General features: G+C 41.0%; 1 protein-coding gene across 3 annotated transcripts in view; it reads right to left on the bottom strand.

Annotated features, from left to right (window-relative positions):
• The window catches only part of MCC (MCC regulator of Wnt signaling pathway), a 203,847-nt gene that overhangs the window by 68,228 nt on the left and 112,975 nt on the right, over positions 1–22,644 (bottom strand). For all 3 annotated transcript variants that reach the window (XM_035099855.3, XM_035099856.3, XM_035099857.3), the window contains one exon: positions 4,367–4,480. In XM_035099855.3, the coding sequence (XP_034955746.2) occupies positions 4,367–4,480 (114 nt within the window). The remainder of the gene's footprint in view (positions 1–4,366; positions 4,481–22,644) is intronic.

Genomic DNA, 22,644 nt, shown 5'->3' with positions numbered 1-22,644 from the left:
TTTACAGTTTTACCATTTCAAAACTAAAGTCCCAGGTCTTCGTTTCAGTGGCCAATGTGTTGCAGTTAACAATATGAGGAAGGAAAGGCTATGTTGATTAGATTCAACGAATTCTTGCAAATGTAGAGTCCTTGCTTGGAACAGGGTAGAATAAAAATTATTTCCAGGCAAGAAATGAACAAACTTTAGTTTCTGGGATAGGGATAAGATGGGCTCGCAATGAAGGCAAGGTACTTAGAAAATCTCAAGCTAACAAAAAGACAAAGCAAAATATAAGGCAAGGAAAAGACAGCAGGCCTGGGATATTGGCACAACAGCAGGACCGCCTTGTCTTTTAATACACTTAAAGTTGCAATGCATTGAATGCAACACTGAATGCAGCTGTATTATTGTACTGAACTAGAAGGCCTAACCTTAACCCACAGAGCTGTGGTAGCATTTGCTCCACAGGCTGAGGCAGCTGCATAAAGCTGAAATCAAATCTTTTGAGCGATGAGAGATCCACGGCAGGTCAGGACAGTGCAAGTCATTACACGATTCAGCTGTATCCAGAAAACCATCCAATAGTTTCTACAGCTTGCATGGCATTTTAAGCCACGAAAGAAGATTTGGGACACTAACAGTTAATTCATTGTTGTTATCTGAAAGCTTGCACTTTCGTCATTTTTGACCGAGGGACCACTCAAAGCCTCACTGAGGCACAGTTTTTCTCTTGAAAGTACAGATGACGTACTGTTCAAAGGCAGATGAGAATGATTAAGAAACCTGATATGTGGATGTTGGGTCTGACAAAGAGAGCATTTCAAAGCAAAACTAGCGCCAAACCAAAACAATATGTCAAGAACCTAGGTCAGCTGGATAATCACTCCAAGCTATTTCCTCACTCTTGTGCCACAGCAGTGATGTTCCTGGGCAGTTATTTCCCAATATAACATTCCTGGACCTATACTTTCCAATACACGAAACTAGCTATTGCAACAATACCTTAGGACCACTGTTTCCGAAACTTGTATCTCCAGCTGATCCTATCATCCCTGACCATTGGACCTGCTAGCTAGTGATGATGGAAGTTGTAGTCCAAAAACAGCTGGAGACAACCCAAGTTTGGGAAACCCTGCCTTAGGATAAAAGTGCAACATCATACACCTTCTACTGTATCTATATCATCACAGTGTGTATAGCCACAACATGTCTAGTTGTTATTTCTTTTCTGGGAGAATTGGGTATCTCCAAAAATCTCCAGTTGTGTAATGCTTCCTGGCAAAATAGTCATTTGAATGCTGTTTTTGATCATGCATTGCCTAACTTTTCCAGCAGAGCTGTGAGGAACAAGCAACACCCCATTAGCATGGGATTCCCGGATGTCTATTATTTGGCAATTTGATGATCTTGACATGTTTGCTCACTTGATACTGTAGCTTCCATTGCTTATAAGCTCCTAAATTCCATTTTGTAAAGAGGTTGGTGCTATTATGTTTACACAGACAAGAAGCAAGTTTGTGAGTTCTGACCAGATTACAACTCAAAGCTACTTGGAATTCATAAAACTGAAATGTTGTTAAATTTGTTCCTTACTCAGCTCTGGTGTTGAACTAATTCCTGTTCAGCCTGACCCAGAAGTGATAATTTTATTTTCTCCTTGCTGTGAATGGGAGGCTCTGTTAGCAAATGCCTCTTTGACTGGTTTTTCACAAGCTCTTTCAGAAATTTACAAAGGTTGCACATAACACTGGGACAAACCATGGTTTAGCATGAATGAGAAGACTGACCTCTGCCCGGGTCCTGCTGCTGGCACACTACCCTAGGTTACCACATGGTTTGGTTTCAAGGGACATCTGAACCTAAGCTTGTGGTTTGTCTTCCTCCTGACAAGCCAAGGTCTTAGTTGTTCTTAGTTGACCATTTGTGGTTTGTCTGGGGTCCAAGAATAACACCAGAATAAACCATGGTAGCGCAAGCAAAACCAGGGGAGGAGTACAGAGGCCACAATCTTTTCTCCAGTAACCTGCATATTTGTTCATTCACTCTAAGCCATGATCTGCCTTAATGTTAAATGTGAACTGGGCCATTGTTTTGCCAACATTGGAGGAGACAGATAATTCTCTTTTTATTTCTAACCATGGAGCAGACTTTTGACTCACTTCCAGATGCCTATTTAAGACATGCTGTGCCAGAGCTGATCCAGGGCTAGGGAACATATGGCCAATACCATTTTAAATCGTCACAAAACAAAGGATCCTGACAGTATCAATGCAAAACTTGGATCCTGCTTGGTATTCCCATTTTCAGCAGGTGGGATAGGAATGCATCCATCTCAGTAACCTGCTATTTTGCCGTCATTACCTTCTCTTTAATATGAGTGTTGTTTTTAAAGGGTATCAGCTCATCCCCACCTTTTACAAGAGAAATTACGGTACCTAGATAATTTGTTACACACTTTGTGTGTACAGTGGTACCTCGGTTTATGAACACAATTGGTTCTGGAAGTCTGTTCATAAACTGAAGCGAACTTTCCCATTGAAAGTAATGGAAAGTGGATTAATTTGTTCCAGACGGGTCCGTGGAGTACTCAACCTGAAGCATACTTAACCTGAAGCATGGGTGTAATTGGTTCCGGAAGTCTGATCATAAACTGAAGCATTCATAAACTGAAGCGAACTTTCCCATTGAAAGTAATGGAAAGTGAATTAATCCGTTCCCGATGAGTCCGTGGCGTTCGTAAACCGAAAATTCGTAAACCGAGGTGTTCATAAACCGAGGTTCCACTGTAACCCTTTTCATGTGTGAAATCCTTTCCAGCAAAGTAACAAATTATCTAGGCAGGCTCTCTTGTAAAATGAGAAACGACAATCTTGAGTGGGTCAAGCAAGCCTTCAATAAGTTATTCCCCCATAGCTGATGTTTACTGTATTTTATTTTTGGGTGCACAAGCTGGACCTAAAAATGTAACAATGGAAATTAAGAAACCAGCCCTTGCCAGCAAATTAAAATCCAGTAATGGCTTGGAATGAGTGCTTTATTATGATGCAAATGAAGCCTGGTTAAAAAGCAGTACAAAAGGGCTAGCAAATCCTATGACAGATAATTTAACCCTGCACTCCTCTTCAAGTCTGCAAACCAACGATGCACAACAAATAAAAATCAGTGTTGCTAATGCAAGACACAAATATATTGAACTGTCTACTGGGTTTTTTTTTTTTGCTCATGGCACACATCCCTTTGTACTAAATTGTGCTCTTTTCACGGATGTAAAAAACGGTGGACCACATCTACAGGAAGTAAGCATACGATGCTTGAGTCAGAGCAAAAACATTGGGTGGTATTCATTGTAGCTCTAAGGACAAGCAGAAATACTTTGTGCTGAGGGAACAATATCCCCTCTCCTCTCCGCAACCTGTTTTTCTGGGGGTTCTCCTGACCCTCTGAAGCAGATTGGGGGGAGATGAAGGGAGAGATGGAAAAGCCCCATTGTGCTACTGGGAATCCTTGCACTGGGAATCCAAGCCCACTGTCTTTTCTCTCAGACTAGACTGTATGTCAGCAAAATAAATGTTTGTTTAACTGTTTCTGAGCACAACTTCATGCCGTTCATATTTATTTAGAAAACGTATACCCTGTTCTTCAAATGCGTTTGCATCACTTAGGATGGCTTACAACAAATAAAAACACAATGAAATAAGTAAGAGAGTTGAAAAACATTCAGAAATGAGAGTCTGCCACAAGAAGATATTCTGTCTAGTGAAAAAAAAAGGGTGGGGAGAACAGGAAAGCTTTAACCAGTTGTTGGAAAACAGTAAGATGGGACCAAATGAATCTCAGAGAGTAACATACTTCTCAACTTGGTCATGGTCAATGAGAAAGCCCATCTCTTGTCCCAGCCAACTGTGACTCAATCTATGATGGACACAGAAGAAGGGCCTCTCCAATAGAACTTTGGAAGCAGCAGGAAGATACAGGAGGAGACCAGCTCCTTGAGTATCCTGCAGCCAAGCCATTTAGGGTTTTAATGATAATCAACATTTAGGATTGTGCCCAGAAACAGGTTGGCAACCAGTTGGCAACCCTAACTAAGGCACGTCTTGCTGGGTCTTTTCAGGAATGGGTGCTGGTGGCACAGCAGCCTAAGCTGAGCAGAGTTACTCCTGGCCACGGTCTCTATCTGGGCATCCAGAGGCAAAGCCAAATCTAGGTGTTCCTTTCACCCACTCAACAGCCTCAAACAAACTACCAATTTTCACTGTGTTTGCCTGTTAAAGCCTCACTTATTTGACAGCTATCTTACAACAGTGCCTTTTATCTTTCTACCGATTAAATTGTTTGAAGCCTTGAGAGCAAATACCATTTCAGCGGCTGAACAATCACTTACCTGTGCCTTTGCCAATTTCTTTTCCAACGAATCCCTTTCTCGTTCGGTTTGCTGTAGGCGTTTGTTAAGTTCAACTATGTCTCCTTTCAGAGATGCCAGTGCTGCTAAGTGGAGCTGTTAACACAAAAACAAAATGCAGCTAAAATTAAACATAATCTACAAAATGCACCACTTCCTCATATTTATTCTGGAGCAGTATTGGTGATACAAGTGTCTGAAGCAGAGTGCGATGTTTCACACTTCAGAATTTGTAAATCAAAAAGTAGGACAGGCTATATATGCTTTCATTTGGCACATTTCCAGCTTTACTGCTGAATACATTTGCTTATCAGAACATACACCATAAAAAACTTAAATGCAATGGAGTTTAATATAATTGGAAGTTCCAGAGCATTACTCTTTTAGTGTGACTTTAAATGAAGAATTCTACATTACCGAAGACTTCATATACTTTGGTTCACTTTTACGTTATGTTAGTCTCCCAGCACAGTCTGAAGAGTTCTTCTTCAAAACCTCATCTTCAGCTGACACAACTAGAGCTAAACATATCAGACTGTTCTAACACATATTCTGCTTTCTCTCCCCCCCCCTTTAAACCCTTTGCTTATGTAAGAATCTTTCAATCTCTTGTGCTTGCAAAAATTGAATAGTCACCTCAGTGTATCCTTGAATTATTACTTTTGGTTGCATGCTAAGAGTGCTACTTAAATGGTATGATATACATGTATAAATGTCTGGATAAAGCAGTTCTCCACAAAATTTGGAACAAAGCTATAATCGTAACCCTTATCCATCTACCTTGAATACCTAATGCTCTCTTAATCTGAACCTAACATACACATCACTTCCTATTTTTTAAAGGTTCTGTCGGAAGCATATCAACTCTGGCCTTTTTTATATAGCTTATTTCAAATTAATTCTGACTTTTCAGCATTCTGTTAGGATATGAGGTGCCTATGGTCAAAATGGTCAAAGGCCTGGAAACGATGCCTTATGAGGAACGGCTTAGGGAGCTGGGTATATTTAGCCTGGAGAAGAGAAGGTTAAGGGGTGATATGATAGCCATGTTCAAATATATGAAAGGATGTCATATGGAGGAGGGAGAAAGATTGTTTTCTGCTGCTCCAGAGAAGCAGACACGGAGCAATGGATTCAAACTTCAAGAAAGAAGATTCCACCTAAACATTAGGAAGAACTTCCTGACAGTAGGAGCTGTTCGGCAGTGGAATTTGCTACCAAGGAGTGTGGTGAAGTCTCCTTCTTTGGAGGTCTTTAAGCAGAGGCTTGACAGGCATATGTCAAGAATGCTTTGATGGTGTTTCCTGCTTGGCAGGGGGTTGGACTGGATGGCCCTTGTGGTCTCTTCCAACTCTATGATTCTATGATTCTATTCTACCCTTCAGTATATTCTTTTGCTAGCTGCAAGCATTTGCACAACACTCCATGCAGACTCAAAAGCAAAAGCCTTGCTCACGTCACACCAGCTTGACCAGACCACCAACCAGACATGGCCATCAGCTTGGGCTTGGTCAAGCACAATTACCATTTATAAGACTTAACTTATTCTTTACATGGTCAGCAGCAAAAATATTTCCTTAAAATATTTGGTATTTGGATGCACGTGAGGATTATATGAACCAAAATACTATCTTAAGAGAAAAATAATATTAGTCATAGCACAGAGTTTTAGCTATAAACTTGCAATTTTGGTCAGTTTACAGATACAAAAAGTCGAGGGAAACACACATTTCCCTCCACAGCTTCAAAATTGCCAGGAATTTTATATCTCTAGAACAGACTCTTATACTAGAGCCCAAATTCCCAGCATGTTTAGTTCTCTCTCAGAGATGTCTACGTTGGCTTGGTCCTAATCCACACAATGGAAGGTGGCTGGATTCTGAAGGATGTGCTCTATGGGGAGCTGGCTTCAGGTACCAGGCCTGTTGGGAGACCAACTCTGCATTACAAAGATGTCTGTAAACGTGGCATGAAGGCTGGCAACATAAACCCCGTGGTGTGGGAATCCCTTGCAGATGACAGCAGCCCCTGGAGACAGCCAGGTTGTATATCCACAGCAGTGACCAGATGAGAAATGACAGCTGGGAGGAGCACAACTGGATGCCTTAATCTGCCCCAGCTGCACCAAAACATGTCTCTCCCGTATCGGTCTCTACACGCGCTGCAATCTTCCAACGGTTAGCTTCACCCCCAAAAGGTATACTCCTCCATCGTCTCTCCCGAAACAGATGGATGCCAACAAGTACAGGCTCTACTGATATTGTCCACATGTAAAAATAGATACCTCAATCTGAAAGCTCCCAAACAGAAGCCATACACGTTTTATCTGAGAGGAATTGTGTCCCATCAGACACAGAAGAGCTCTTTCTGGCTAGCTAGTAATAAAACTAAACTAGAGGTTGCATGACTTGCACGAAGCTGCTACAATTAGCTTTTACTGAGCTGCGTTTTCACGCTATGCCCTCCGCCATCCTAGACGGACAATTTAACAGGGTACCATATGAAGACAGGCTCTGCATATGTGGGCATCCGCAGGTGGAAGACACATTGCGCTATTTACTATATTGCCCATTATACATTGGACTCAGGAGGTGGTTTCTCACCTTACCGTCCGTACTGTACAGGAAACATGTCTCTCCCTGGCAAATGTAAGCACTCATAAAGTCGTCCTTTTTGCTTTGGCGGCCAAAACGATTAGAAAGGAGACCCTGAACAACATTGCAGTGTAAGTGAGTCACAGAGATCTACGGTAAATAGAGACCATTATTTGTGGCACGACACCCCTTTTGCTTGTATTCATTTTTGATTCAGAATTGTCATGGCCAATGGTTAGTACAATAAAGTTATTTGGATTGGATTGGACTAGCTAGTAGTCTTGTATACCTCTAATCCAGTTTATTACCACATAAAGGCTCTGCTACTCATAAGATATATTTTTTTCATCAGATCTACCTGTCTCATCTGATATTATTCATCCATTGTGCCTGTTCACATTGCCGGCATAGTCTCTGTAGGCGCACAGTTCCCATTTACTCATTGCATGCTGCTCCTGAATCAGACTCTAGCTATATAAATGGCCCAGATTTGACCGATGTGCCAGTTTCACCTATCCATCGGCAGAGGTTCTAACAAAATATAACGAAAAGTACTAGGTCTCCCGGAAGACACACAAACTTTTAAACTGTGGGGCAGAAGAGTAAGAATAACCTGTGCTCCTTTTGCCCTGGAATATGTACAACTCAGAGCTGGCATCACAACCAATACCACCACACAGTGGTACCTTGGTTTGCATACGTCTTGGTTTGCATACATTTTGGATTATAAACACGTAAAATCCGGAAGTGCGTGTCCTGGTTTGCAACTTTTTTTTTTTTTTTTGGATTACATCCCATTTTTTTGGATTATGAACAATTTTGTTTTTTGGAGGCCCCATTGGCGAAGCGCGCCTTGGGTTACAACCTGTTTTGGTTTACAGAACTTTATAAACTGTTGTTACTGAGCATATTTTTTAAAGATGTGGAGTTGCCGATGAGAAAAGCCCCCCCCCCCTAGTCGGACGGAAGGAGTCCTGGACGCGTTCGGAGGATTTATGAGCTGTGACGCACTTTGAATTGGAGCAGCGACCTGAAGCTAAGTTCAGCTATAGGGCAAGGAGATCCATTAATTTACCAAGAGTTTATGGTTTGATGTTTGGGTCTTCTGCCTGGAAAAGCTGTAAATTTTATAAAGATCGTTAATCTTCATGGCTATGAGAGAAAACGAAAGTGATTTGAGCTTTTTAAGATGGCGCTGCTTCGACGCAACAGGGAGCTCCAGACTAAGAAGATTTATGGGGAGGCTGGACTGATTAACCCACACAGGAGAAAGAACATTTGTGAAACCTTGTTTGATATTTATCTCAGCAGCTGGGAAACAATCGGTTGAAAGTGGAAAACATCTATGTGACTGTAAGGGGAAGATCTGGATTATTATGAACTTGGAGGACGATTTGAACTTTAGAAAAAAGACGGCAGTGGACGGCTGCGAGGAATCCCCAATTTCTTGAAGCATGGGAACCCAAATAAAAAATTCTCTAGACGATTTGGCATAACATTCGGTTTGATTGATATATATATGTGTATAATCTGAAATAATGAATGTGATATAATTGGTTTTAATTGGAAAATTAATAAAAATATATTTTTTTTAAAAAACAACAACCTGTTTTGGTTTACAAACAGGCCTCCGGCGCGGATTAGGGTTGTATACCAAGGGAGCCAGTGTGGTGTAGTGGTTAAGAGTGGTAGACTCGTAATCTGGGGAACCGGGTTCACGTCTCCGCTCCTCCACATGCAGCTGCTGGGTGACCTTGGGCTAGTCACACTTCTTTGAAGTCTCTCAGCCCTACTCACCTCACAGAGTGTTTGTTGTGGGAGAGGAAGGGAAAGGAGATTGTTAGCCGCTTTGAGACTCTTTCGGGTAGTGATAAAGCGGGATATCAAATCCAAACTCTTCTACCACTGTATATTTATTATAGCTATGTTTCTACAAGAATGACAAAGGAATTACAAAGAGGAAAATATAAAATAATCCAATTCTTCTCTTTGTATTCATGAACTAAATCTAAAACCATTTTCTCTCAGGAAACAACATTTACTGGATAGTATAAAATGGGCAAGTTTTGTTTAGCTGTCAAGCTACTAGTTTCTAAGATAAATATATCTTGCAAATCTTCCATGCCACACAGCTTCTAAGTCATGGTGAATGATGATACTTGCTTTTTTTTTTTTACATTATCTGTTTGAATTTAATTTAATGACAAAACCAACCAGCGACCTGAATACCAATTTCAATATACGTGGTAGCAAAAACACTGAAATTACTGTGTTGCATAGAAAGTAACCAGAAGTCTTATACAGTAGTAGCACATTTGGCAACATTTCTGTGGGCTTAACTGGCATTGTGAAAAGGTCAGTTTTGATTTCAAGATTGGGGGAGGGGGGATTCACAAATCTGAGTTACATTTTCTGCAGGCAAAGTTGATGTCCTAAAAGACCTGTATCACTGCATTGTTCAAAATTGGATTTCATGATACATTGAGTAACTTCAAATATTGCAGAAGCAAGGTAGGATTGAAGCAGTCAGTCAGCCTGGGAAATAATGGCATCTGAAATATTTTGTTATGATGACTTCTTCACTCAACTTTAAAATAACGTCTAAGAAATATAGGGCAACCACAGTAAAAACAGGACCACAAAGTCAGTTAGCAGAGTACCTATATTTAGTACCTATAAACAGAGACTAAAAGCATACATAGTAATTACAAATGGCATAAGCACGCATGTGACTTAGACTCACAAAGGACACACACACAATCCTTCTCTATACACACAAGCTGCTTAGCTTGTATGTCTGCCTCACAGAATTGCTCAACTGATCTCAGAACCCCTGTAAAGTTTCAATGTGTTAGTATTTCCTAAGACTATATGCAAGGCAGTCAAGCAGAAAGAACAAAAATACTGTAAGAGCCACAGATTTCTACAGCAGCATTTCTTTATTAGCCAGAGGGTCTTTTAGCAGTGGTGGTAACTGTTAATGACAGAATAACCTTCAATGTTAGTCCATGGTTATTCATTTAAAAGTTTTTTTGTTGCACACCTTAAAGACTAACTTATGTGAAGAGCCTGAGTTTCCATAGTCTACACTCCATTTCATTGAATGCTGCAACAAATTTAACAACCTGCATTTAATATCTATTATTTCGTTTTTAAATAAAAGAATACTCTGTGGAATCTTTATCCTAAAGCAGAATTTCATTTCTTCAATCAGGTTTTACCTTGAGAAAACAAATAACAGGCAATTTTGTTATCATTTGCTGTCATGTTACCTCACAATCCATCCATCTACCTGAACTAACCTGGATGGTCACTTTGGAGGTAATATTCCTATGGGTTTTTATTATTGTTGTTGTGAGACTTCTTTGCATTTTTAAACAGGAACTGGTCTAGTCTATGTGGACTACTAATATATACAGTTAACAAGATATATCAATGCCCACAAGCTGTCAAAATTGGTGGAATTCTTCTGGCAGTGAATTCCTTAATTTAACTAAGTGCTGTGTGAAGAAATGCTTCTTCTTCACCTGTCCTGCAAATAGCACCATTCAACTTCATCAGATACCGGTAACATGAATTTCAGTTACAGGTAGGTAGCCGTGTTGGTCTGACGTAGTCGAAACAAAATTAAAAAATTCCTTCCAGTAGTACCTTAGAGACTGTATCCGAAGAAGTGTGCATGCACACGAAAGCTCATACCAATGACAAACTTAGTTGGTCTCTAAGGTGTTGCTGGAAGGAATTTTTTTTTAATTTTGTGAGTTTCAGCATTATAAGAGGGTTCTCCATCTCCTCTTTCGGCAGACAGTGCATAAATTTATTACATCTCTGTCATGTTCCTCTTTCTTCTAAACTAAAAAGCTCCAAATTTTGTAACCTTTCTTTGTACAGAAATTGCTCCATTGAGCTGTCTTTTTCTAGGTCCCTCCCAACTCTACAATATTCTTAGCCAGGTATGGCTAGAACTGTGCACAGCATTTCAAATACGGATGAACCAGAGTATCATTATACATCATTATACAGTATCATTATGATATTGTCAGCGTAATCCCTATCATGGTGATTCTTAACAAGGAATTTGCCTTTTTCACAGCTGCTGTTAAGTGCATAATGAATAGTATCACCCCATGACTACTTTTGCAAATTGGTCGTTTCCTTGGAGGTGGGGATAGAATAACAGAAAGCACCAAATCCTTGTTCGGATAATACCATTCCTTTGAGACTCAATCTATCAGGACTTTGTTCTTTAGTCATAGTAAGACAGGTATCAGCTCTGAAAATGTAGAGGAAAACCTGTGCTTCTACTACTGTTCCACAAAGGCGTCATGATGTTTCTGGTGTCTGTGCTCAGTTTCAATTTCAGCACTTGACCTTCCCCCCATCCCAAATGATGGCTCTATTGCAAAGAGACACATTTCTTTAAAGTGATTGATCTATACATTAATAGTTTGCTCAGACACTTTCTCTCTCAATTTTGTACTTTTTTAAAGCTAATACTACACAAAGACACATTTTTATGACACAAGTGATGAAATGTATGTAATCAAAGTCCATTTCAGCAAATACACTGACAAGATGGGAATGGGAAACCTAAAGGGTAAGCCATCTTCTAGAATTAGTGACTTGACAACTCAGAATTCCCCAAGACAGTTTTGCTGTTTGATTCCTAAAAGCATGAACCTGGAATGCCGCAACCAATTGGCCCTTTTAAGCATCCATCTGAGAAAAAGCAAGAATTGCTTTTAAAAGGCACCATTACATTGCTGGTGATTTCCGGGAGGCGGGGTGTATGTGCGTGCGGCGGAGGACTTCACTACACTGTTCCTTTTGTGAGAATCTAGGATAAAACGGTAAAAACACCAACAGATTCAAGATACAGCTTGCCCCCTGTAGCTGAAAGAACTAAAGTAGCTTCCAACAGATTCATTCCACGTATATATGTGAGAATAGCTATATAGAAGAATTAGAAGGAATCATATGAACCCAAGTCTAAGATACTTGATTGGCATGCCTCTTACAAGACATTCTGAAACGCCCCTAAATTCTTGAAGTGCAAAAATGATCAATCAATGCAGAAAGCATCCAACACTGCAAATGTGCAGGCCCTACTTCCTGCCTATCGTAACCGTATTTTGCTAGCGCATACTGTATATCAAACTCCAGCTAGAAAATTCAAGTTGCACAATAAAAATGATCTATATAGATTCACTTATGTGTACCTGTGCACACTGCCTCTCATCCTAACCTACCTCACAGAACTGTTGTACGGATAAAACAGGCAGACTTACGTGTACGTTCCTGAGCTTCTTGGAGAAAAAGTGTTATATAAATGCAATAAAATAAATACAGTTGTACCTCAGAAGTCGAACGCCTTGTGAGAAGAACATTTTGGCTCCCAAACGCTGCAAACCCGGAAGTGATTGTTCCAGTTTGCGAACGTTCTTTGGAACCTGAACGTCCGCTGCGGCTTCCAATTGGCTGCAGGAGCTTCCTCCAGCCAATCGGATGCTGTGCCTTGGTTCCCGAATGTTTTGGAAGTTGAACGGACTTCTGGAATGGATTCTGTTCGACTTCTGATGTACTCAGACCCTGTGGAGAGCTTGTCTGAGGCCCAGGACAAATGTACCTGGATGCCCAACCCCCTGTGCGGGTCTGCATGCATTGTTATGTCCTGCTTCCATAATTCAGGCTGTAGTGATTTTTTCAGGAGGATGCATAGCCATGTGGCTTAATGGATTAATCTAAAAATGGCAAATTCCAATCCAGACATTGTGTGTGCATGCATGGCAAATTACTCAACCCTGCATCTGAAAGTGCATGTAGTTGCATTTGCTCACATAACTCCTTGCTGTTTTTTCTTTCCTCTCCCCCTCCATGCCAGTCCACTCTTTCTCCCATTATCAAAATTTGTAAGCTTCTCTGGGAAAGTGATTTTTTAAAAAATAGCTGAAGTTACTCTTTATACTAGGATAAAGCATCATGCACTATGACTACACTATACAGATAGAGAACTTTTGGCAGGAGCATATAAAGTACAGTATACATACAAAACACAGACGCAAAAACTAGGTTTGCTGCTCCAGTACAATTGTTTTGCAGTATGTTGCAGAAAGTTCATATGTTTTCAGTAAAAACAAGTTGCAAGAATCGATCTGCCTGGATGCACAGAACATACTTCTCCCCAAAAGCAAGCTGAGTCCAATGTCCTCACACTCACTCTCTTTACTTCTAAGTAGAAACAAATGGGTGAAGACCAAATGACACAAACCTCTGGGCAATAGTCTGCCCTTGTAATGGTATCAAAATTAAAAATTGATTTCCTCCTTACGGCTTGCTGAGTCTTTCTGCTCTGATCACAGTACTCTTACCAAAAGCCAACAGAGAAAAGGAGAGCCCTTGTTCTAAAAGCATCTGATTCAAGTAAAACCCATACCGACCTCGAAAGAACTTCTGGCTTCGGGAATGGATTGTATGGAAGCCTCAGTCAAGGGCTGTGCCAAACAGCCAGCTCTTTCCTTCCATTCCTGCTCAACTCTGCACTCCACCCAGTCTAAACAGCACCGTGACAAAACAGAGATGCAACAAACACCCTGGACTAATTTGTTTTCCCCACAGAACAGGTTTTCAAGATTGCATCAACCGCTGGATCAAGAAGTCTCTCCAACATTTTAGAAGTAGTAAAAATATAATGGATTCAAGCTCTATGACTCTCTCTCTCTTTAACGAAGACTACTGCATCCACAATGCCCATATATATATATATATTTAGAGGGGGGAAAGACTGGTGGATAGATAGATGGAGCAACTGTAGTCCCTTAGGACTGGTCTGGAAGCTGCAGCTGGTGCAGAATTATGCAGTCAAGTTGTTGAGGGAACAGAACTGGCTGCTGATCAGCTATCTGCTCACATTCAAGGTCTTGTTAACATTTAAAGCCCTGAACAACTTAGAACCAGGTTACTTGAAAGACCACTTGCTCCTCTACAAACCTGTGGATCTGGGGAAATTCTACTCATGGCACTGCATTGTACAGGATATCATAGCACAGTGACCCAGGAATGGGGATTTTATACTGTAGCTCCTGTTCTGCAGAATGCCCTTCCCTCTGCCATACATGAAGCAGCAACCACCAGCTGCTTCAGGTGCCTTCTAAGACATCTTACCTTCTAAGCCTTATGAGGAACGGTTGAAGGAGATGGGTATGTTTAGCCTAGAAAAGAGGAGACTGAGATACGATAGCCATCTTCAAATATCTAAAGGGCTGTCACATGGAAGAGGGAACAAGCTTGTTTTCTCCTGCTCTAGACGGTGGGACTCAAACCAGTGGCTCCAAGTTATAAGAAAGGAGACTCTGACTAAACATCTGGAAGAACTTTCTGACAGCAAGAGATGTTCAACAGTGGAACAATCTCCCTCGGGAGGCTTGTGGATTCTACTTCCTTGGAGGTTTTTAAGCAGAGGTTGGATGACCATCTGCCATGGATGGTTTAGCTTTGATTCCTGCATTGCAGGAGGCTGGACTAGATGACCTTTGAGATCCCTTCCAACTCTACAATTCTAAGAGGCATCGTTCTGTCCAGGTGTTCCCCAATTCCCTGTTTTTTTTCCCTGTGAATCCCCTGAATATGCATTATTTGTTTTATATGTTTTTTATACTTTTTGTTGTTGTCAGGATATATTTTTAACGTTTTAATGAATATTGTTTTTACATTGTACGTATCATACACCTCTTAGGTATTTTTGAAATATCAAGCTTAGAGGCACTTTAAAATAAATACAGTAAAATTGAAAGGGGGGATGTAGGCACATTTTTCAAGCAACCCTTTCTTTAAAGAGTCAAAAGAATAAGCATCAAATACTTGAAACTAGGTTTTCCAAACACCAGGTTTTACAGTGATTTTTTAACATGATGGCTATGATAAAAAAAATACAGTGGAATGTGCATTACAGGGTACAGAATCTAGTTTGTTTTTTCAACTTGTAACTAGCAATGAGAAACGAAATTGTGGAACGAACTCCAAAACATATATACATTTTCAGTAGACAGGTGCATAATTTAGCTTGCCCGTCTGCTATTCCTACCCTGCAAACGCCAGCAGCATTGACTTGGTTGGAATGTGCTCAGAGCAATTTCAAAGAGGAAGCTGCTTTCAAGAATAAAAATGGAATCAGTCTCCCTTGTTCACCTCACAGGAGAACAAGTTGCCACGGAAAAGTTATGAAAAGTTGGGGGCGGGGTGGAGGTCAGAGAAGGAAGGGGTCTGAGGGACATCATTCACATCCGATTGGCTCATTTGTTTTTATAAAATAAACTTTTGAAATGGGAAACTTCTTTTCTGAAGTGCTCGTTGTCCTTATGAAGTTGACCTATATGAGCGAAATATTCACTGCAACTGGGCAACTAAGAGAACTGCATAGAACAGTCATCTCTCATGACAATTCATAATTTAGGATGCAGGTCACACAAAGGGGCAGAGTCAACGCAGGAGCAGATGGAATTGTGTAATAAGCTTGTTCACAATCTAGTAACTTCCGAGTCACTCCAGAGCAGGTTTCAGTGTGTCAGCAAAATAAAGTTAAATCATTCAGAAGCACATACAATATTTATACCTTCTGTTCTTCTTGCACTGAGAAATGCAACTTACTAAGCATCACCTTGAAAATGTACAGCACAGCTTTCCAAAGTGTGTCATGACATGTTAGTGCATGGGTAGGCAAACTAAGGCCTGGGGGCTGGATCCGGCCCAATTGCCTTCTAAATCCGGCTGCGGATGGTCCGGGAATCAGCGTGTTTTTACATGAGTAGAATGTGTCCTTTTGTTTAAAATGCATCTCTGGGTTATTTGTGGGGCCTGCCTGGTGTTTTTACATGAGTAGAATGTGTGCTTTTATTTAAAATGCACCTTTGGGTTATTTGTGGGGCATAGGAATTCGTTCATTTTTCCCCCTTCAAAATATAGTCCGGCCCCCCACAAGGTCTGAGGGACAGTGGAACGGCCCCCTGCTGAAAAAGTTTGCTGACCCCTGCATTAGTGCGTCGGCTGCAGTGTGTAGGTGTGTCGCATGAACGCTCTCTGTGCTCTTATAAGGGGTTAGTTTAACCTCTGGTTTGCTAGTAAAACTGAATTGAAGGTAAAGGGACCCCTGACCATTAGGTCCAGACGCGGACGACTCTGGGGTTGCGGCGCTCATCTTGCTTTATTGGCCAAGGGAGCCGGTGTACAGCTTCTGGGTCATGTGGCCAGCACGACTAAGCCACCAGAGCAGCGCACAGAAACGCCGTTTACCTTCCCGCTGGAGTGGTACCTATTTATCTACTTGCACTTTGGCATGCTTGCGAACTGCTAGGTTGGCAGGAAAACTGAATTACTGTGTCATAAAACAATGCACGTCTAAGAAGTGTGCCACCAACATGAAAAGTTTAGAAAGCTCTGGTGTACAGGCTTAAAATAGTATGGAAGTTGTGTTGCTGTCGCTGCGTTTGCATCCAGAAAACATCTCCTAAGTCCTGTTCCAAAAGATTAAGCCTTCTTCCCCCATTAAATAGCTTTATTTAAGTATCATTGCTTCCTTACTGAGCAAACCTCCTCCCTGCCCAAGGATAGGCGAAATCAACATGCAACTTTAATTGGCTTTCATACTATTGTTATGCTGTACTGTAACAAGACAATTAAGAAACTCTGCATTATTATGTTGCTAATATCAATTGTCACTATAAGTAAAGGCTGGCTCACACCATAAGGTTCTTATCCATGCAAGCAGGAAATTCTACCCATCTTTGCAATGTCTGTGATAGATGTACTATTGGGGTTGGGGAGAGGAAGTATTCCACAGACTTCAGAAAATGCAGCCAGGCCATGTCTATCACTACAACACAAAATCACATTTTCTTCTACTCCCATGACTGCCTTTAACATGACTAACACTCAAACTACGGTATTTTTTTTTCTTTGCCTATAATCATCCTAGGGAAATTCTAACCTGCTTAGATTTCATTGTGTCAGCATAAGAACCAGTAAAAGAAACTGGGAATTCTAGGTCATCCATATCGCACACTGTTTGGTCCAGGCCCAGTATCACAGCCTAACCATGGTTTGCTTAGCAGTCCTGTCCCTCTCATTCTGGTTCACAATAACCATAGTCTGTTGTTTGCATCCAAATTAGGCAAATCGGGTTTTTGCCCCTCTCCTGCAATAAATCCATTTAAAATTAAAGTATTTTGAAAACTGTTGGCATAAATCAAAGTAATTTTATAATGGCTCTATTCAGGCATCATGCCAAGTTTGTCTGCTTTTGCTTTCTGTCTGGTTCACATTCGTCTCTAGAAGCAGGGGCTACAGAGGTGGGGCAACAGTTTTAATGAGGGTAAATCACTTCAGATTTACCCTCAGGAACAAACAATGAAGCTGAATGTTGAACAAAAGAATACTGTGCATAGCTGACCTATGCTACTGTATTTTTCCATGTATAAGACTGCGTTTTTTCCTTAAAAATGTCAAAAATTAGGGGGCATCTTATACATGGGGCCATCTCCCCCCATTTTCTTAATCTGAGTCCTCCCTGTCCCTTATACATCTTATTCCGTCTTATAGACTGAAAAGGTAAAGGGGCCCCTGACCATCAGGTCCAGGCGTGTCCGGCTCTGGGGTTGCGGCGCTCATCTCGCTCTATAGGCTGAGGGAGCCAGCGTTTGTCTGCAGACAGCTTCCGGGTCATGTGGCCAGCATGACAAAGCTGCTTCTGGCGAACCAGAGCAGCGCACGGAAACGCTGTTTACCTTCCCGCTGGAGCGGTCCCTATTTATCTACTTGCACTTTTTGATGTGCTTTCAAACTGCTAGGTGGGCAGGAGCTGGGACCGAGCAACGGGAGCTCACCCCATTGCAGGGATTCGAACCGCCGACCTTCTGATCAGCAAGCCCTAGACTCTGTGGTTTAACCCACAGCGCCACCTGGGTCCCTTATAGACTGAAAAATACAGTAATTCCAATGATGGCCACCAACCTGGATAGTTTTAAGAGAAGATTAGACAAATTCATGGAATTAGGGTATCAATAGCTACCTGATCACTAATGTTCAGTGCTCTGGCATTCAGGTCCTGCTTGCAGGCTTCCCATAGGCACATGGCTGGCCACTATGAAAACGGGATGCTTTGGCCTAATCCAGCAGGCTCTTACATTGCATTGTTCAGAATATCTGAATGAATTACATTCATATTCAGAATGTAAACCACAAAGAAACTGAGGTTTTCCTTGGAAACATGGGACTAAGCTCCAAATGAGAAAAGCTTTAACAGCAGGTGTTGGGTACGGGAATGACTCCAAGGAGTGGAGAAAGGTAAAATGAACGACCGCAATATTTGCTTCTGCAACTTTCTGCCACAGTACATCAAAGTCCTGCATAAGCATCGTTGAAATCCTTATTCACAGAACAACAATTTTTGTCCATCTTTGCTCCCCCAAAATAGTTTTTTTCTGAAGTTGTTCCTGCTGTTGGAAACCTTGTTCCCAGAGCAATTTTCCTGCTTCGTTCCCCAAGCTTCTACATGTCACACAAGGGAAACAACTGATCCCATGCATACTTAGAGCACAGGTCGCCCCCCCCCCCCGCCCCTGGGAGCTAACTATGAATTATACCAATGTTCTTATGGGCAGAAGCAAGTTTTCACATTTGAGTAAGAAGACTAAATGGAGTGGGAAGAATTCTTAACATGAATGGCTTTTCTGCTTTTGCTCACCATATTCAGTCATTCCATCACGCACAACAATCATTTAATAAGCCATATATAGTCTTGGACCACTTAAGGATTTAATGGGCCAAAGTAGTAAAAACATGAAAATGTCAATGTAAGTTGCCACTTGTAAATTATGGGCAGGGTGATATATGTTAGCACATGCCTCTCAACACTGCAAAATGTCTGCATCCTTGCTATGACCTCTCACTACATTAGAAAGAGCCCTTAAGAAACATGGTTATGTGCTCACAGTCATTGACATGGCTTTAAATCCAAGTAATGTTACAGGCACATAAATCTTCGAGTTCTGCAGGCTGCCCATATAGGGCCATAAATCTTAACAAGAGAAGCACACTGCAACACCTCTTTATCTGCTCTTACGTATTTTATTCATATGAACTGCTGTGAAAGAAAAACAACCATAAACTGGCCAACTCTGAGGAAATTATTTATTGTCTTGCCCTATGAACCTTTCTTCTCCATGTCAATTTATTAACAGGTGTGTCAAGCTGGAAACCTAAAGGTATGCTGCAATCTCTTCTCAGCACTGCAGACAACTGACCGACAGGTTCCTTATATGCTTCAACGTCAGCACAATAAAATCTCATTTACCTTTCTGGAATCTCTGCAGCCCTCAATTTATGAAATCTGGCTGAACAGAAATAGGAAGTAGGCTGACATGCTGACAACATTGTTAGGAAGGCTTCTAGAAATAAGAGTCTTACATATTCGAATTCATTGCATGTTGCTGGGCTATCCAAGTCACATACCGCACAATCCTATTCATGTCTATTAAGAAACTTGCTCCGAAATGAGTGAGTTTAGGATTGCAAATTTTAGCCTATTCCATGTCATTGGAAAGCTGGCTGTGGTTAAGAGTTTTTTTTAAAAAATACAAGTTTCTGCTCCCCTTTCTCTGGTCCTCAGTATCCTCACCTAACACCCAGATGGATGGTCCCTGGTGCGGAAAGTGCTGAGAGCTCCCTAAATTAGGAATGGAAAACATATAGCCCTCCAGAACTTGTTGGAATACAGTTCCCACAATAGCTGACAATTGGCCACGCTGACTGGTACTGATGGGAATTGCAATTGAAGAGTATATACGGAGGACCAAAGGCTAGTAAAGTGAAGCATCAGCACAATACATAAATACAAAACCAACTTCCATAATTTGGATTATTCAATAGGAGAACATCCAAACAGACATGTGATGCGTCTGGATAGGCTTCCTAGAGTAAAACAAACAGCTCATTCGAATGCTGCCAGGGAGATTACATTGTTATTGTTTGATTGTAGGTATTTTCTAAACATATCCCATTTTTGACAAAGGATTGTTTTGTGTTTCCCCTTAGAGTATATGTCAATTGAGCCAATTCTGCATATCCCAAAAGCTTGTTCTGCCATTCCCTTCTGCAGATTGAAGGGTTGGGGTGGCACATATGGGGTGATGTGATCCTTAAGTTAAAGTTGTTAAACACTCTATATTCTATATACGTACTAATAGTAAAGACTTGAACTTGGTAACAGCCCGTGCAGATGTTTAAGCAAAGGTGAGAGGATGCCAACCACTGTAGTGCAGAATTCTGCAGTTTCTGGACCAAACAAAAGGAAAGCCCCACACAGAGTGCATTGCATTAATCCAACTTCGAAGTTACCAATGCCTAAACGACCCGAGTCCAGGAATGATCACAGCTGTTGCACAAGCCAAAGCTGACAAAAAGGTTCTCCAGTCCTAAGCCACCAAAGGCACCTGGGCAAACAGTAACAAAGCTGGATCCAGGCACACCTCAAACTGTGTACCTGCTTCTTCAGAGGGATGCAACCCAGCCTAGGGCAGACAATTGACTAATTTCTCAAGCATGGGAAGCACTCGCCCACAGAGCCTCTCCCTTGCTAGGATTCAGGATCATTTTACTTTCCATTAACCAGCCCACCATTGCACCTAGGCACCGGTTCAGGGCCTGCATGGCCTCTCCTCACCCAGTTGTTTGGGAGAAGTAGAGCCGAGTGTCCTCAGCATTCTGATGACATCTTGCCCCATATCTCCTAATGACAGCTCACAACAGCTTAATGTAAAAGGGAGCTGAAGTACAGCAACTTCTTAAGTCGTCCAGATTCCCCATCCCTGTTTTACTGAATATGAGGAGGGATTCAGAATTAAAACCAATCAGTCTTTTGCAAGAAAGGATTATGTTTGAAATTACTAAAAGAATTATAAAGATGTGAATACATGTTACTTCTTAGTAACATCTAGTTAAACTAGCAATAAGACAAGTTAAACTGTACTTATGCAGAGTAAAGAAGTTTATTTTAGTACCTTGTTATCATTTTGGACCACACCCTTGGTCTTATTTTTACTACTCAAAGCTACTCAAAGCTAAAGTCAGTTGAAGAATCTCTAAATCACAAGCCATTCATACACTTGGGCACTTGAATATTTAACAAGCTGAGCTTTATAGAAGGTTGCTATCAGAAGCTCCTGGTTTAGAGATCCTTGCTAAAAATGCCTATGCTGATGGTTTCATATAATAATTCCTATTCATGAGAGAGCATTAATCCTACCACTCCAAAAATGGATTTCTTCTTCTTCTTTTTGCACAGGCTTTAGCGACGTGTGAAAACATTCTTTTTAGAAAAGCCAGTTTGTTTGGGACCCAGAAGTCTCTCCCCCAGTATAAAAGAGTCCATTACTACTCAGAAAGTATAAAACCTCTCATATGGAAACTGTTTGCAGAGAAATATGTAAACATCTTCAGCTACATTCCCTTGCTCTGCCCTGTGAAGTGTAGATCAAGACTGGAACTTCTAAAAAGATAAAGACTGGGAAGTGGGTAGGAGAAAAAGAATGTGTGGTGGAATAATCCGCTGGGAATTCTGAAAGCTATAAATGACTCCAAATGCATTGACCAAATGATTGAAAATCGCCATTCCAGTTGACCTCTTGAACATGCATCAGAGCTGCTTTTAGACTTGAGGCAAAAAGGGGGGAGAGCAGCAATTGCCTTAGGTCCCAAGTAGTTAGCTTACCTCATTCTAGCAAAAGTATAAATTGAAAACACCAGATAGACAAAAGGGGAAAAAGTAGACAAAGCCAAGGAAGCAAGATCATAGCAGGAGTATGGCCTGGTGTCAGACATCATAGAAACTTTCTACTGTTGATTTTTTTTAAACACCCACCCACCCTCATTTAACTTGGTCCTCCTACAACTGACAGGATACAGCACTTGCAAAGCAATCTGGCAGAAATGAACGAGTAGCTTCTGAAAGATCAAATGAACTGGTATAATCCAAACCGGAGCTGTCACAGTTTACCACAGTGACAGAGTATGGCACTACAATATAATCCAATTTTTAAAATGCTAAATGAATGGGTGATTTTCAATTAGATATTTAGGGCATCAATTCTTCTGCCAATACATTCCCTAAACATTACCTCATTCCATTCAGCATGCATGTGTGTGTGTGTGTGTGTGTGTGTGGGAAGCATTAACAAGACTTCCTAAAGCAGCAACAAACATTGCAGCTATTATTTTCTCAATGTTTATGCCACTACTTTTTATAAGGGAGTACATTTAAAGTGGCAAAATAATTAGTGTGTGTGTGTCTGTGTGTGTGTAAATAATTTGGCTGAAAGGTTGAAGCTAGAATGGGCAAAACACAGCTTTTTATTATAGGTCAAATATATTTCCCTCCAAGAGATATACAAAATTTGGAGTCTTAGAATTGAAAACATATTTCAAGAGATTAAAGGGCTCTAATTCATATGTGCTGTCTTTAAAAAGGAGTCCCCGAACAGTTAAAACACAGTGTGAAGCATGAAACCAAGCTTCTCAACAAAGTGTCTTATTTCAATAAACCTGGCATATTTTTTTAAATGGTGGTGTCAGGGGGCCTGGTATGGCTACTCTAGAGTAACGACTCCAGCATGGTCTTTT

Source organism: Zootoca vivipara, chromosome 10, assembly GCF_965207765.1.
Source record: "Zootoca vivipara chromosome 10, rZooViv2.hap1.1, whole genome shotgun sequence".
In the NCBI taxonomy this organism is placed as follows: Eukaryota; Metazoa; Chordata; class Lepidosauria; order Squamata; family Lacertidae; genus Zootoca; species Zootoca vivipara.
This window is presented reverse-complemented; position numbering and strand designations above follow the sequence as displayed.